Source organism: Mytilus trossulus, chromosome 4, assembly GCF_036588685.1.
Source record: "Mytilus trossulus isolate FHL-02 chromosome 4, PNRI_Mtr1.1.1.hap1, whole genome shotgun sequence".
NCBI classification, from domain to species: Eukaryota; Metazoa; Mollusca; class Bivalvia; order Mytilida; family Mytilidae; genus Mytilus; species Mytilus trossulus.
Genome location: NC_086376.1, coordinates 32,584,860 through 32,602,752, shown reverse-complemented (window position 1 = coordinate 32,602,752; position 17,893 = coordinate 32,584,860). Strand labels below are relative to the sequence as shown.

Genomic DNA, 17,893 nt, shown 5'->3' with positions numbered 1-17,893 from the left:
AATGTACATTTAATCTTCAATGCACGAAAAATTACTGTTTACACGTCATTTGGCATTTTTTTTTTACCTTTGTTCGTCATAAAAGAACCCCCATTACCCCCCTCACATAGCAGCGCAAGACCACACAAATTTTGATATTTCACGTATTTATACGGTCACACTAGTCAAATTACATTGGGTGTAAATTTTTTCAAAACTTTATTTGGTCACTTGAGAAAAATGTCAGAATATTTGCCTACAGACAGTGAGACTAGTAGTTTAAAATAAAATTTGGTGCAGACTGGTTAACTGTTATTTAAAAGTGTTTTGTTATTTTCCTTTCAGAATTTGGAGTTACGTTAATGTTTGTGAATATTGGCCCTATGACTGTGATAACAGCCTACTTTGTGGGCTGTTGGCGAGATGAATAGGGTGGTGCAGGAGGGTGGTGGTGCATCAAAGACTAAAGATCTGACCAGTAGTGAAGGATCTAGTTCTGATAGTGATTCATCATCACAGTCAGATACAGAGTTCTCAATATCAAAGTCAGATAATTCACAGTTTAAGTTTAAAATATCTGCAAGGAGAAGGAGTTCAGCATCATCTTTCAAACTGTCTGACGAGGAAGATTACACTTTGCCCGAGGGGGCAGTCAGTAGTGATGTGAGTAAAAAATACTTTTTTTGTCATCAGGAAAGTAGAATTTTGGATATTGAATGAGAATGCAAATATTTTTTTTCAGCAATTAAAAGTCTTGTATGTTTGTATGAATGATTGATAGTTGATAGCTTAACGTGAGACTAGTGATTATATTAAGATTATAATTACTATCACAAGAATCTAATTTTAATAAATAAATGTTTGCAATTACTGTGTTGTCTCAAGATAGCACATCTTGGGGCTCGGCTCATAGGTTCAATCCATGGTCAAAATATTTTTTTTAAAAGAAGCAATTATTGCTTCTCTGCTAAACATGCAGCATTTTGAAAGAGCAAAAGATCATTAATGGTTGACTAAGACAGAATAACATGTCAGCGTTTGAGTGATATTTCATCCTGTAGTATGTTACCTTATGAGCTAGCACATTTAAAATCCTATCTGAGACTATTGAATCATTTTGTCTTGTACAGATGACTTTAGAGCCGCCTTCATCCCCCAAAAAAGTTATACAGTTAATAATTGTGACGATTGTTGTACATGTTTATATAGGATAAAACCCAAAATGTTAGGAAGTTTAAACATGACAAAAGCAAGACTGAATTGCTCTTTAAGTTTAAATGTTTTTTTATATATCTTATGGTCATCCATTGAGAGTTGGAAATTATTATTAATCTGAATGGTTTATTGTTTTTATGTTAATAGTGTTATATGATCTTACATGTTATTCAAATTATTCCATGTTTGAATTTCAGGGATCTGCGAGGACATCATACTTTAAGTATGAAAGGAAGAAGAAAGTTGAAGATGAGGCATCAGCTTCTGGGATGTTCAATCCAATGGGGTTGCCCAACACCTCGACTGAAGCAAGCAGTACAGCCTATGTTGACAAGTCCTTAAGTAGTAAGACAGGAGAATCAAGTAAACCTGAAACTTTTAAACATACTACGCATGATCATCAGAAAGTCAGACCGGAGGCAGTTTCTGTTGAAAATTTACCTTCTAAAGTAGCGAATAATGCAGAAACTGATCTAACAAAGATAAGAGAGAAAACAAAATGTTTAATCTTTGACAGATCTTCTTCACTTGATAACAAGCAGTCTGATTCAGTTAGTAAGGAAAAAAGTATTATGAAAATGCACAGTAAATATGGTCCCACAACAGTAGATAATAGTGCAGACCATATAGTGTCAGGCTCACATGGCAATATATTTGAAAAAATATCTGCCCTCTCAACATCATCTTCAAATGGTCCACAGAAGGAATCAATGATGCAAGTTAAAAAACGAGGACCTGGTCGACCACCAAAATCAGGAAACATGTCAAAACCCAACGTACCTCTGATTTCAAAGAGAGGTTTTGGTAGACCAAGAAAAAGCATAGTTCAAGCAGATGAACATTTACCAAGTCAAGCAGTTCATGATCAGCTGTTTAATATTGACAGTATTCAATCAAGTGTTTCACCAGACAGTGGTATTCAATCTGTTAGTGGGTCACCTTTTGGTGTTGAAACTATAGAGAGTAGGGTTAGTTTAACATCACATCAAAACAATAAAGTTTATCTGAGTAGTGTGCCATACAGCAGTAGATTGGGTATAGATGTGTCAGCCATACCAACAACAACATCAAGCATATCACCCGCCTATTCTAGTTCATCTTCTGGTTCTAATATCAGGACAGAGAGTGAAAAGTCATTAGAACTCTTCTCTGGTGCTAATTATTCATCCTCATCTCCTGCTTCAAGTAGTTCTCCATCTCCTGGTAAAAAGAAAGGGCGGGTTAGACCCCCAAAGCAAGCTGAATTTTTAAGGTTACACAAAAGCAGTACATTGCTTAATCAGGGAAAGGTGCCAACACAGATTGAATTACCAAAGTCATCAGAGGGGGGCGTAAATTTACCAGTGGAAATGCCTGAATTTACACCAGAAATGTTAAATTTAATGGGCAGGTCTCCAAAAGCTAACTTATTAGGAAAAGACCTTGTAAAGCCACAAGTGTTTAAAAATTTCATTGCTAAACAGATATCCAGTAAAGCAAAGGCTTTTTTTGGAAGTGTGAAAAAGAGAGGACCAGGTAGACCCAAAGGTTCTAAAAATGTTAAGAACAAATCTATAATGTTCAACAAGTTAGATGGCATTAAGAAAAAGCGAGGTCCTGGTCGACCACCTAAAGGTTCATGTTTTAAATTGAAAAGAGGTCCGGGACGTCCAAAGGGATCACCAAACAAAAAGACTTTGATTAAACTGCATGATCTTAAAAAGTATAAAAAGTCTTTTTTCCCAATGGACGTATACGATTTTAATTCTGCACCAGAATTTGGTACTATACCAGATTTGCCTGATGATGAAGAATATACTTACCACTGTGCTGGAGATATTCAGTCACGAATAAAACATATGAAATCAAAAACCAGTTTCATTAAAAAGGCCAAGTCCAAATATGGAAGTTTTTTCCTGAAGGAAAAAATAAAGAAAAAAGGTAAACCTGGTAGACCTCCAGGCAGGCCAAGAAAGATTCAACCAGTTATTGAAGAAAAGACAAAAGAGTCTCACAGTTTGAACAATTATGAAAAATTGTGTGAAGAAACTGATTTGGATTATATTATGCAAAGTGTCAACGATGTAACTTCAAACTTTCCAGACCCAAGTTTAGTAGATCATAATGAATTCAATTTGGAAGATGATTTAGATACAATAGTTCCCACTATTTCTTCTGAACCTCCTTTACATGAGGAAAGGGCTTTGCCTAAGATCAGAAAACCAAAACTTCATGTTATGATGAGAAAAGATAAACATAAAAAAAGGAAGAAGAAAAAAAATTATAGCACTCTACCACAAAAAAGTGGCATTTTTCAATGCAATAGGGTATATTTTCCCTCAAAGTTTAAACTGGCAAGTCCTAAATCTTCCTTAGGTCTTGTAGATAAATCTAGTAATCTTCGAACATCTAGAAGTTCACTAGAATCAAATGGCAGCACCAGTAGTGTTCAGAGTTCAACATTTGTTCCTCGGAAAAATATACTACGAAAAATGCAACTTAAAAGACGTAACAAGTTATTGCATTTCAAATCAAAGCACAAAAATATTGTTGATCCTGTGTTCATTTCTGACTTGGAATATGTTGTTGATAATTTTCATTTGCTTGCCATATCAAACCCGGAGAAAAACTTTATTCGTGTCAAACCAGGTGAAGTTCCCCTTCCCAGTATTTTCAAAATACCGATCATTAGTGTAAGTAAGAAGAAAGAATTAAAATCAAACATGATGTTTGAAATTGAGAAAATAAAAAAATCGAAAACCATTCATAGAGACTTTAGTTATATTGAAAAGTGGATAAGAAATGAAAAGTTAAAAGGAATACGCAAGAAAAGCTTCTCAGGGGAACAATCTCCAACTAGCTCAGATGATTCTGTAATATGTAAACAGCAGTGTTTGCCACCAAAGAAACGTCACAAACTGTTTAACACTGATGACCCATGTTATAGTGATGCCAGCTATGAGCAAGACGATGGCTTTAGATCTCAAGAAAGGAAAAAGCCTGGAAGACCAAGGAAAAATCCAGTTCCTTTAGTCTCGTTTAGACAAGGTAAATATGATTAAAAATTAAAATAGAAAAAAAAAAGAAGAGAATTGCTTGCCAAACAAATTGACCTTCACTTTATTTTCATTTGTTATTGTACTGATTTCAAATAGGTTAGTTTGTCTGATACTTAAAGCAATAGAACCACCATTATTACAAATGTACTTCAACCTCATTTCCATTTATCATAGACAATATAAAAGAAAAGTATATGTAATACATGCACTTGTAGTTAAACTTTTACTTTTATACAGAATCTTCATGTATTCATTTATATTGTAATCAGTAAAGCACTGCAGTCTTCGCACTGAATGGCAGCCCAGGCTTGTAAAATTGCTACCAGGCCTTTAAAATTCATATCTACAGGCCAACAGATCTAACTGAAAATTTTCAAAAATTGAGCTCCGTGCCTGTAGATTTAGCTGTTCATCCTTAAGACTGAAGCAGAGAAGACATTTCAGCCTCTGCACTCTTGTTTTGTTTTAGATGTAATCATTACTCCCAAAATATTATGTTCACAGGGTCTGAACAGGTTTCTCAGAAAGTGACAGAAATGGTCACTGTGTGTTACAAGTTTACTTCCTGAAGACAGTTTCTTTACATTAACATTTACATTGTACATATATAAATCTATTTTTTTTAGGTTTTCAAATAAAAAAAAAGGACTTAATAGTGCACATTTAAATAAAAGTAAAAAAAAACGTATGTTTAAAAGTTAATTCATATTTTACACTTTTCGCAAGTATTTTAATTCGTTTGTTGGTAAAAGTCACTATCCCTTATACAATGTATCAAGGTTACAACCTTTTTGAAAAACAGTGGACAAAATGAAAATTTCATATTAAGCATGTTAAGCACTGGATTTTTTTTTTCAATAAATTATACCACAAACATTGACGAACTGGAACTTAAAATTTAGATAATAAATTAAACTAAGATTTAGATGATAAATGCTTTAAAGTGAGTCTCGCTCATTCATTTTTACAGAGAAGAATAAAGGAAAGCAAATAGCAATTGTGACTCCTCATGTTTCAACTGACTTTGAAAAGAGCAAAAAGTTGACTAAGGTATTGGAAGAGGTGAAAGCTACAATAGTAGAACAGTCAGTCCTTGAGAACAAAGCAGCGCTAGAAGTAAGTACTATTTTATCCTTGCCGAAAGAACAAGAAGAGGAGAACATTATTGTTGCAACAACTCAAACAAAATGTTCAGAATGTGGACAACCAGGGCCAGTACAACCAAAAAGAAGGGGTAGAAAACCAAAACAATTGTCAGCAGAATCTAGTCTCAATACTTCTTCGGTTATTGCTACAAAAATCAAACGTAAACTCTTTAAAAAGCGTGGGGTAAGGAAAAGAAAAGTTGGAAGACCAAGAACTAAACATCTGACACAAGTGCTTAATATCAAACCTATTTTGTCAGATGATATTGTCGATGATGTTGAGTTACCCTGTGTTAATTCTGAAATTGTGGAGAATGAATCTGAGTGCAATAAGACAACATATAATGAAACGATTGAATCTGTGATAAGAACTGTGTGTTCCGAGTCTGAACCCCTGCCACCATTGACAGAACACATTAATGAAATTCAAGGACTGGATAGTGGAGATGAGGAACCAGTCAAAAAAAGACGAAGAAGTGCTAAAACCAGGTAAGAAGTCTTACAACATGTTCAAGATTATAGTTAAAATATATTCTGAAAATCTGTTGAAGATGCCTACAAATATGGCACATGTGGTATTTGTCTATGTTTAAAATTTGAGACCTTATTAAATAAGTTCTTATGATTTTTTCCTTTTAAAAGAGAGCTGATATATATGAGAGTGATATTGATGCACAAACTAAACCAAAGAAAAAAGGATAAGAAAAATATGACCAACTTCATATAATTATATAATATAAGTGTACATTATTACACCAAAAATTTGAGAAAGGCTTACATTTTTGAGTTGGAGAAATGTTTCATTTTATAACATAATTGTTCAAGTTACCCTATGCTAACACTCTGAGGTCAAAACCCACCCAAAATAGGGCAGTCTCATTTGATTGTACCCAGGAAAGGCACTTTTAAAGTGGGATAATCACCAATAGAATTTCACTTACATATACACAAAAAAGTGTATTTATGAGCTGCAGATGAAGTTTAATTACCTGATTGTAAGGACATTTTAAAGAGTCAGTTCAAGTTTGTTGTATTAATTAAGAAAAACAGAAAAAAGTTTTTAGGTTAGGACCCTGATGTTTCTTATATATAAGCTTCTCAGTAAAAGCAGGTACAAAAATGTATTTGAATGGCCAGTCAGCATGGTTGAAAAGGCATGTGGCAATGCATACATGTATTTGTAATAGATTTAATGTTCAGAGTTTATTTTTCACATGAAAAAACTTTTTGTTCAGTTATCATGGTTATTGAAAATTGTATAAAATTATATTGCATTTAGAAAATTTGCGTGATTTTTTTACATTAGTTAATAGGAAAAAGAGCTGTTTATAGAATTGTAACAGTTGTAACATTTGAGTCAGAGTATAAATATAAAATTTGAGATAATTGGAAGATTTGAGTCAGACTGTCAATGACTGTCATTTGTTAAATATAAAACTGATCTGATTTGCAGTAGAGTCTGGAAATGTATGGCCTAATGAAATTTCCTCTTTATTATTCATCATTGATGACTAAATCTTGTTATTCATAAATTCAATCATAATTTGTGGCTTAAATTGTTTCCATAGACTAATTTATTGCTTTTTGTCAGCCAAGAAAGGGGAAAAAAGTTGGTGAATAATTCCAAATTGATCCAACTATTAACTGCTGCCCAAGCAAACACATTGATTAAGTTGATGTTTCATTTCCCATCACAAATACGACTAAATTTACTTCTGCTTTGGATTGATTTTCTATAGAGAAAAAAGTATAAACTTATTATTGATTAATGAGAGAAAAGCTTACACATTTTGTGCTATTAAGTTGATTGTTAAATTGGAAGAGCATTTAAATGATTTATAGATGTGTTTCCTCCTCTGCTTTTGTTAAGCAATGATCACAGAATAATAAATTGATTATATGGTAAAAATAGAATAACAGAATAGGGCAAGCAATGAAAAAAAAAAAAAATATCAAGGAAAAATTCTAAACAGAAAGTCCCTAAGCAAATGAAAAAAATTAAAAGTTGATGCACATATCACTATGAGCTTATAATACGTCCCCCATTATACCCGCTTTATAAAGGGGGGAGGGTATACTGTTTTACCTCTGTCTGTCCATCCATCCATCCTTTCTTCAGTCTGTCCGTCCCATGAATATTTCTAGTCGCATTTTGCTCAGGAACTACAATACAAGGATTTCTGAAATTTGGTTTCAGGGTTTATTTAAGTCACCTATACCGTGTGATATGTTTTCAGATTCATCACTTGGCAACTTCCTGTTACCGAACACTTGTATGATTTTACACGTGATAGCCAAGTTGAAAATTTTCGTCACAATTTTCTCAGGAACTACAACACAAGGATTTCTGAAATTTTATTTCAGGGTTTTTACAAGTCAACTATACTGTGTGATGCGTTTTCAGAGTAATCACTCGACAACTTCCTGTTTATTTACAATACCGAACACTTGCATATTTTTACACTATGAATATTATCCACTTGCGACAGGGGTATCATCAGTGAGCGTTAGCTCGCAGTTTCACTTGTTTCTTTCTCCTTTTGGAGGCACTTTTACTGATACATGTTTTTCACCTGATTGGTAATTTGAACTTCTGAAGTAAATAAAATACAATCTACATACACAGTTTAATGAGTATTTTATTTTGGAGAAAGAAACATTTCAAAAGATTTTTGATGTCCCAACAGCTGCTGTAGCAGAGGGTGTTAAGTTTTACCATTGTCTGTTAAAAAAAAAAATTAAACTTATGTCATTTGTCTACCATAAAAACAACAAAGCCTGATTGAATATAAAACTGAGCAGGAGAGAACTTTGTTAAACTGCAAACACATATTTATTTATCTTATTTACAGTGTAACAAGTGCTGATGTATTGAAAGAGGACAGTCAAATCAAAAAGACAGATGGGATCCCAAAGAAGAAAAATTACCAGAAAGCTGGACTGTATTCCAATGCCTATAAAGAGGAGGAGGAGTAAGTACCATTAGTCATATCAATAATCAAATAAGTAACCAGGAGTTGTCATGTTTCATCTTAGCTAGCACACTCCTTCAAAGTTGTCAAATGATGTTACAATCGTATTTTCTGTCATTTTTACAACTTTGCCTGACAGAGGCAAAATTAGACTGTCAGATTCTTTGGTCAGGTAAATTTTATGAAGACTGAGCTAGCTGAAGAAATTAAAAGCATCTCTCCCTCTGGAGGCAACCATGAAATAACCAGGTTAAAGCTTATCAGCATTTACTGTACAACATGTGTTCGTTTTTGGTGTTGCTGGAATGACTCTGACTTTTTAGTTTTAATAGATATTAATTGGATAGTAGAACATTTTAGTTGACCTCTATGGAGTAAAGGGAGAATGTTGGTGTTCATGTCCAATGTGCAACCTCTTTATAACCAGAAAACTGATCTTCTTGTAACTGTAAGGTGTATGTAGGTACATCTAACGGAGGAGCCCTACTTTGAGTTACAAGAATTATGTCTTATTTACTTCATTTAATGATAAAAAAAGGTTTTAACACATCTGTGATCAGACTTGTCAAAGCAGATAGACAGAATTTATTTGTTGGAGAAGGAATAGAATAGAATTAAATGACAATATTAAAGTGGGGACAAATGTAATTAGTCATTGCATGTTAAACAACTGTTAATATGAGATCTTAAAAAAATAAATGCTAGGATAATTTCCTTTCTTTTAAAGTTGGAAATTAACTCAGTGGAGTGGTTTGTATGGTAATACATCATAATAAAACTAAGACATATAAGACGGAGAATGCATTCCAAATGCATGTGAAAATATAAGATGTATAATAAAATTAATTACTTAAGAATTTAACTCATACTTTTTGAATCAGCAGTACGATCTACAGCACACACATTCCAAGACATGAAAACCCTTTATACATCAAAAGTGATAAAAATTAGTTTGGTGCATTTGGTTTTCAGCTTTATACCAATGTATAAAAGTTTGCACAGTACTGGAAGTTTGATTTCATTGGAAAAGTGGACATTGTTATAAACACTTATCAATTATATGGTCATTTTTATAAATTTTCTGTTTACAAAACTTTGAATTTTTCGAAAAACTAAGGATTTTCTTACCCCAGGAGTAGATTACCTTAGCCGTATTTGGCACAACTTTTTGGAATTTTGGATCCTCAATGCTCTTCAACTTTGTATTTATTTGGCTTTTTAACTATTTCGATCTGAGCGTCACTGATGAGTCTTATGTAGACGAAACGCGCGTCTGGCGTATAAAATTATAATCCTGGTACTTTTGATAACTATTTACACCACTGGGTCGATGCCACTGCTGGTGGACGTTTCGTCCCCGAGGGTATCACCAGCCCAGTAGTCAGCACTTCGGTGTTGACATGAATATCAATTATATGGTCATTTTTATAAATTTTCTGTTTACAAAACTTTGAATTTTTCGAAAAACTAAGGATTTTCTTACCCCAGGAGTAGATTACCTTAGCCGTATTTGGCACAACTTTTTGGAATTTTGGATCCTCAATGCTCTTCAACTTTGTATTTATTTGGCTTTTTAACTATTTCGATCTGAGCGTCACTGATGAGTCTTATGTAGACGAAACGCGCGTCTGGCGTATAAAATTATAATCCTGGTACTTTTGATAACTATTTACACCACTGGGTCGATGCCACTGCTGGTGGACGTTTCGTCCCCGAGGGTATCACCAGCCCAGTAGTCAGCACTTCGGTGTTGACATGAATATCAATTATATGGTCATTTTTATAAATTTTCTGTTTACAAAACTTTGAATTTTTCAAAAAACTAAGGATTTTCTTACCCCAGGAGTAGATTACCTTAGCCGTATTTGGCACAACTTTTTGGAATTTTGGATCCTCAATGCTCTTCAACTTTGTATTTATTTGGCTTTTTAACTATTTCGATCTGAGCGTCACTGATGAGTCTTATGTAGACGAAACGCGCGTCTGGCGTATAAAATTATAATCCTGGTACTTTTGATAACCAATTAAGCTAAAGTGCACTAAATAGGACTTTCCCCTTGCTACATGCTTCACCATTGTCAAAAGCAGGTCTAGTGAAGGCTCCCCTTCTTCAGTTCGTTTTCTGAAATCCTGTGGAAGTAAACTTTTTGTTTAACATTTTTCATGGCTTTTTGGTTTAAGACAAAGATTTTATATTTGGTCTGGACCTTCATAATGTTGAGTTGAAGAGGTCGCAAGTGTACATCTTGGCTTATATGATGACTGGTGGATATATATATATATATATATATAGACAGCTTTTCATACTCTGTGGACACTCGTCAATTGTTGAAGACTCTATGAAAACCTAAACGAACTGTTTTAATTAAAATTTTTGTCAAATTGACAGAAACCCAACATCTCTTTTTATTCATATTAAGATGAGGATTGTTTGCATGTACATCATTCGTAAATTTTATTTCTTTGCTTAAAGTTGTTTAATTTTCAGAAGAGGAAGTTAATATGATCAAGTTGAAACATTTTATGTTTCATTTGGGAATTCCGTTCATTTCCATTTCTATAATGGTAGATTCTAAAGTGCAATCACCAACAGTATTGGATTTGCTGGGATGTTTTTTATTACCAGCATTAAAAGGTGAACATTGATTGTGGAAGACAAAATTATTCTAACTGAAAAAGGAAATTAGCGTACATTATTGTGGGTCAATATCTTGATTAGACAAAAGAAAAACGATTTGATTTAATTTAATATGGCATTAGCTGATGGATACCTGAAAGATATTATTGTATTGATTATTTAAACTGTTGCAGTTCAGCTGTAATTGAATTTACTGGAATCAGGTTACAGTTAAATTATAGGATTTTCTTCCTTCAGATCATGGCTATTTATTGTCATCTTGTTTTTTATTGAGTTTGAAAGCTATTGCTAACGGCCAACTGCCATATGTTTTGACACGCTTTTGAAAATAGATGCTGAATTTCAATTAATTCTTTGGCAAATATGACGCTTTTAAATGAATTTTAATATTCCTTATTGACATTTTTGGCATTCAATTTTCAGATATATTTCTTTGTTCTGTTTGAAATTAGTTGAAAGGCAGGTGACCAGGGACAAGGGTAGGAGAAAGCTGTCATTTCATTTGTAAAGTCTACCTATTAAAATGATGTGCTTGAGCAAACAATCGATACCCCTCATAAAATTTGTTTGTGGGAAAACCACAAATGGAATGTGTTTATAAGATTTTAAAATGGTTATAATTTGAGAGGTTTACTATCTCATTGAAAGAAGATTATACAGGATATCAGATAGACATATCAATCAGTTCTTTTGGTTACTACTGACTTTCTACTTAAATAAACTTTTCTCTTTAATCTAATTCAATTTTAAATAGTTATTTGTTGATTCAGTGTCATAACTTTGATAAAATTGTGTACTCTTGTAACTTGCACCTGTACATTTTAATTAATGTTTAATAATAATGTAAGAAAGCAAACTTGCATCGATTTAAATGATCAACCGAAAGATGACACTGCAAGCATTGAAAGTGCATAATTGTGTTAAAATGCAGGGATTACATAAGTTAGAATGAGGATTGGCCATTTATAATGTTTTTACACTGTCTAATCTAGCCCACCCTCTCAATTTTAAGGAATACTGAAAATAATTAGCTAAGTGCGCATTAGTTTCCCTGTCTGTAGTTAGCCCATTAATTACATTTGCACTGGTAGATTTATCACATGATCATTTGTACACACTTGTATCAATGTTATGTCAGAAAACACTAAGCTGTGATTAGATTGAGAAATTATAGGCCTATTACATTACTAGGATAACTATATAGACTTGATAGATGCTGAGCCAAGGGAGATTCTAATTTGTTGTGATAGCTTTTATACCAGATTTGTTTTGTTTGTTTTGATGGTATCAGACAGGCAAATAAAATCTCATCAAATTCCATCTTATCTGAGTTTGTGTTAGAGAAGGTTAATATAATGGCCAATTAAATGAGGCTCTTCATGAATAGAGTGTTAACAGAGTTTTTGAAAGAAACAGATCCATTAGGATGAAGTGACATGTCCAAATTAATGAAGAAAGAGTTCTAGCATTTTGTCTAGTAAGATTGTTTCCTCTTCTTCCATGTTGTTTACAGATTCAAAGAGTTATCTTTCTTAGTTGTTCCTTTTAAATTCCTGTTTGTAAGAAAGCAATCCAATGTTAGGTAAATGTTTGATTGTTGGATATTTAATGCTGCTCATGTAAACACAGTTTAAGAGATAAAAAGAATACTTTGGTGTTTCTGTTTAAAAAAAAATTCTAGTAAGTAATGCCATTCTATGTTCCAGGATGCCACCTTTTGCATGAATTTCAAATCTTAAAAGGGGAAAACTAAGGGCTTAGGTATACATAAACAATTGTGTTAGTTAATCCTTCATCTTGAAGGAAGAAAATAGATTAATAATGTATGACAGTTTAATATAAACTCTTCTGTCAGAAGCTTCTGTTATCTTTGATGCCCTCACAAACCACACTTATTCATATTTACTAAAGACAACCCTCACGAACCACACTTTATACATATAAGACATTCCATATTAAAAGTAACTAGTGTGAAGTATTTCCCTCTTTGTAATTTGGTTCCTTTCCAATTACATCTCATGTGTTTGTATTGTATCCATGATATTACTAATTTAATAGCCATAAAGCTAAGATATGAAAAGACTTGTCAATTCATTTAGCTGTCTCTCCTTGCCAGTACTCAATATTACTATTATATTAATCATTCACCTTCTGTGTAAATAGAAATCTGATATCATTGGTGTTCAAATGAAAAGAAATTAAAATTCAATGTCAAATTTATAGATAACCTCAACAACTATAGGATTACTGTTTTATTTTATCCCCTACTTTATATTGTCATTTACTGAGGGTCTTATGGAGAACTTAGCTGCTACTGTGTAATATCCTTCTCTTATTTCATTTGTCAGAGCTCATGCTGGATTTAATAGCTTTTCTCTATGGTGTACATGAACCTATATATATTGTCATGACTGTGTTTGTGTAGTTATTTTACATCTGATCTCATTCATGTTTTATTCATTGTAGAATACTTCAATTTATTTCCATTTGTTTCGAAACAGAAATATATTGTAATTTAAAGCCAATTTATTTTACAATTGCCTAATCAATTTTAGGATACTATTTAATTCATGATTTACATCAAATATTTATTTAGCGTGACAAATGAATTCTAAATTGGTTGAATGACACCATTTTTTAAATTGGATTTTTTTCATTAGACATCTTTTCCAGGTCAAAAGTTCAAACTTTAATGTTTACGTGTAAATCCAGATATCAGGATATTGTGAGAGAAAAAAAAAGAAAAAAATATTAATGTGTCCAGCTGCCTTAATATTGTATTTGATATAATAAACATCTGGTCAGTGGAATTTGGTTTATTTGTGTTGTTGGGTTGCTGTATATTTTTGTTTGTCTGACTTCTCATTTAAATTATTGTGTACATTCTTAGCACTCAACCAGAGTCCCACCAGCCCAGGCTTATAAAATCATCTCTAACTTCAATTTTTGTAAAATTAGGCCTTTAGCCTAGTATCGATTCAAACATTTATCTTGAAGACTATATATAATGTAATGTTTCTTTAATATTTGAGTTAAAGTTAATAAGGTGACCAACATTTTATAAGTTCAATAGAAAGGTACAACAACTTTATTACAGCAGGTGTCAAACTGTAGCCTTCCCCTTTAAAATAATTATTTAAAATGTAACAATGGGAATGACTACTCGTGTTGATGAAGCATATGGGTGCAGAGCTATTCACTTCACAACAAAACAAACTACAGTCAAGTCCGTGATATGATCTTTAGGTTAGGGTCATTGAGTAGGTCAAAATAGTCTTAATTTTCTTTTTACTGATAGAGGTCATGAATTTTGAACAAAGAGAAATGTTTGGTGTAAGTTTGTGGGAAAGGTTAACAGATTTGAACTGAAAGACATTTGTTTTGTAAGAGGGATTATATATCCCTGATAGAATGATGATGTCCACGGTAAAGAAGGTTATCATTAAAATCTCACCAAGTCTTACTTTTGATGTTTATTTATCAATCACAACATTTCTTATCTGATATTTTGGTAAAGATTAATCCGTGAAATTGATAAGATGTTTAGAAAACTAGAGGGGATTTTACTCCTTCATAATAAACACTGTTTAAATAGCTTATAAAAGTAAGTTCTTTGTCAAATAGGTTGTGGTCAACCACAGTACTGCCTTTAGTCATATAGACAAATATCTCCAATAATAAGTAAATACTTGAGACAGAATTAGATAATAAAGTGTCTGATTTACACTGATGAAGTCAATGGAGAGTGACAGTTTGATTCTGTCTTGGACTCTTGGTATATGATTGAAGCACAATCTTGTAAATGTTTACGACAATTCATTGAGATTTTGATACTTGATAGAAACATCACTTTTCTGTATGACAGTTTGATTCTGTCTTGGTATATAATTGAAGCACAATCTTCAATGTAAATGTTTATGACAATTCATTGAGATTTTGATACTTGATAGAAGCATCACTTTTCTGTATGACTGTTTCACAATGATACTGTCTTGGTACATGATTGAAGCACAATCTTGTATTTCATTGAGATTTCGATACTTGATAGAAACATTTCGTTTTTCTTTTCTAAATGCCGTAACTATCATCATCTTATGTGTCAGTTTTGTCATTGTTATTTCTTCACAATGATTAGTGCCAATCTATTTTCACCAAAGATTACTTTCCATGCAGAGCTGATGAAATATTTATCACTACAGAAGTAATTAGCGGTGATAATGACTCAGTCCAAATAATTGTTATTTTACTAGATAATCATAGGATGTAATGCTTTGATGTAAACCCTTCCAATCTTGACAAATGTTACCTAAATTGATTTAACATGCGGGGCTCCAGATGAAATAGAACAACATGTTGACAATTCTATCTGATAAAGATCCAATTTTGCACATAATTAAATTGTAGATTTAATATTAGCTATTTGATGAACTTAATGTAAACATTGTTAAATCTCTGAGGGACTTAATTGAAGCTGTTATTATTGATTTGAGAGAAAACTGCAGTAGTGGAAATTGATTTTAATTGGAAATTGAGGACTTCATTTCTTCTGTTACATGATGTTGCAATTATAGAATGAGAAGTAAGGGTCTTTTGGGGTTGTTCAGATGACTCTCATGTTATTAAATTCCATCATATGGCTTTTGTGTTTTATGATTTCGGCATGTATGGCAATGTTTGGATTTAATTAGAAGTATAATCAGTAGTATTGGTACCATTGCTTTAAATAGACCTGTATTTGTGTCATCTAGAATATCTAGGACATCTATGGTGGTTCTATTCTACTTCTAAGAGTTAAAAGGTCTTACAGCATCTGTTGCAAACTGTTATCTTTGTACACCTTTTTAATAGGTAAAGGAAGGTTAACATTAATTTAGCTATAAAGTTAATTAGATGTTTAAGAAGCAATCTATAGATTTGTCACATTTCAACCTGCAACAATAGAATATCAATGTATTCATTTGAAAGAGAAAAAAAATAACTTTAGATTTTCATTGTGTTAAAAAACCAACACATGTCACATTCACAATCAGTATCAAAAGTAGTAAAAAGGTCAAACTATGAAATAATGATTTTCAATTTCACAGTTGTATAAAAAATTAAGTTGAAATAGTACATTTATAACTTTATTGTAACATTTCTTATTTTTTCTGTTTGCAGACCAAAGAAGAAGACAGGAAGTTCACAGAGAAACAGAGAAAAGGTTGGGTGTCTACTGTCACCTCCGCTCCATGTGGGCAAATATCGTCGTGAGGCGATGACAGATTTCTTACTACCATACGATATTTGGTGGCTACATGTTAAAGACCTGGTAAATCCAGTGCTTCAACAAACTGTCGCTTTCTTATCTACAGCCACTTTACACAAATTCTCTTCAAAATCTATTCTGTCATGTTTGTCAAATTCTCTCAACTATTTCTGTGTTTATAGATCATTTTTGGTTGTAAATGTACACATAGGAACTAGCCGAATTCTTATTATGTTCAAAATTATTTTTTTAGGAAATTTTGAATGTTAAAAATTATTGTAAAGCTCCTATGTGATCATTTACATAACAAAACATGTCACTTTTAAACAAAGTGTAAATAGTTTTTCATTTTACTGCCAGTAAAGTACATGCACAGTATTAGTAATTTCAGAATAATTAAAATTAAGTAAAAGAGCTGTCTTTGCATCAATGATGTGTTAAAGATAAACAAATGAATATTTTGGAAAATCATACCTCTCAGAAACATACATGTACCTGCCAACTGTCACTTTTTGCAGGGGATTTCGCCCATGGAGGCTCCCAATTGGAAATTTTGAAATAGAAATTTTGTCCACAATTTAAAACAAAATACTCAATTTTACCATTGGTACAGCATTTTAAAAACATGAAGAAGCAAGACACATTATCAAAATAAATTTGAAGGCCCCTTTAAAGTTTTTTTTGGACTATGACAGCCACATCAAACCCTCATGGGTATTTTAAAATGTTGGCAGGTATGCAGAAATAATAAAAGGGGGATGAAAGATACCTAAGGGACGGTCAAACTCATAGATTGAAAATAAACTGACAATGCCATGGCCAGAGATAAAAAGACAGACAAATAATTGTATAGAAGACACTGTCACACAACATAGAAAACTAAAGACTAAGCAACAAAAAAAACCACCAAAAACGGGGTGATCTCAATTGCTCTGGAAGGGTAAGCAGATCCTGCTCCACATGTGACACCTGTCATATTGCTACTGCCATTTTTCTATTGATGGATAGAATAATAAAAATAGACTTAGGTTGTTAGCTTTTGCTATTAAGCTAGGACTATGATATTCACTGCTTAGTCTGTACTACATAGTGAAACACTTCTACTGCTTTGAAAAATATTTTTTTTGTTTTTAACAAGATGTTCAAACTTTTTGCATGTTGGGACTCTGGGTCAACTAAAATGTAACTTGATAATGATTTTTAATTAATTTGTGTGTTTGTCCATGTTTTTGATTCAAGTTTAAGCTAATTCAATGTTTGTTGATATTGCTTGTTTTCATTCTGTAAACACTACAGCATTATTTAATTCTATTTTTAACTCCTTTTCAGATACCAAAAAAAGAAGATGTATATGGTAAATACAAGAAAATAAGGAATAGTAAGTTTGGCAGTACTTAGTTTAAATTACACGTGTTACGTGCGGTAGTCTACTAACATATACTATGGGATGTTTACAGCCAATTTCCTAATTCATGTAAAGCAAGCCTCCAACAAAATTTGAAATATAATATATATATATGCAAGTTAAAATATGCCTTTATATATTGTTGAAGATGTCACTTGAAGATTTTTAATTGCAAAGCTTGCATTAACTTTTATACAAAAAGAGCAAGCAAGCCTACCAAAGTTTTACCCTACAAGCATTAGGAAATTAGCTGTAA

The 17,893-nt window shown here is 32.5% G+C and overlaps 1 protein-coding gene across 3 annotated transcripts in view; it reads left to right on the top strand.

Annotated features, from left to right (window-relative positions):
• The window catches only part of LOC134715130 (uncharacterized), a 43,348-nt gene that overhangs the window by 2,334 nt on the left and 23,121 nt on the right, over positions 1-17,893 (top strand). For 2 of the 3 annotated variants that reach the window (XM_063577069.1, XM_063577070.1), the window contains exons 2-7: positions 325-642; positions 1,392-4,221; positions 5,203-5,866; positions 8,230-8,349; positions 16,145-16,295; positions 17,562-17,610. In XM_063577069.1, the coding sequence (XP_063433139.1) occupies positions 403-642; positions 1,392-4,221; positions 5,203-5,866; positions 8,230-8,349; positions 16,145-16,295; positions 17,562-17,610 (4,054 nt within the window). In that variant the 5' untranslated portion in view covers positions 325-402. The remainder of the gene's footprint in view (positions 1-324; positions 643-1,391; positions 4,222-5,202; positions 5,867-8,229; positions 8,350-16,144; positions 16,296-17,561; positions 17,611-17,893) is intronic. The other variant, XM_063577071.1, reaches the window with a different exon arrangement.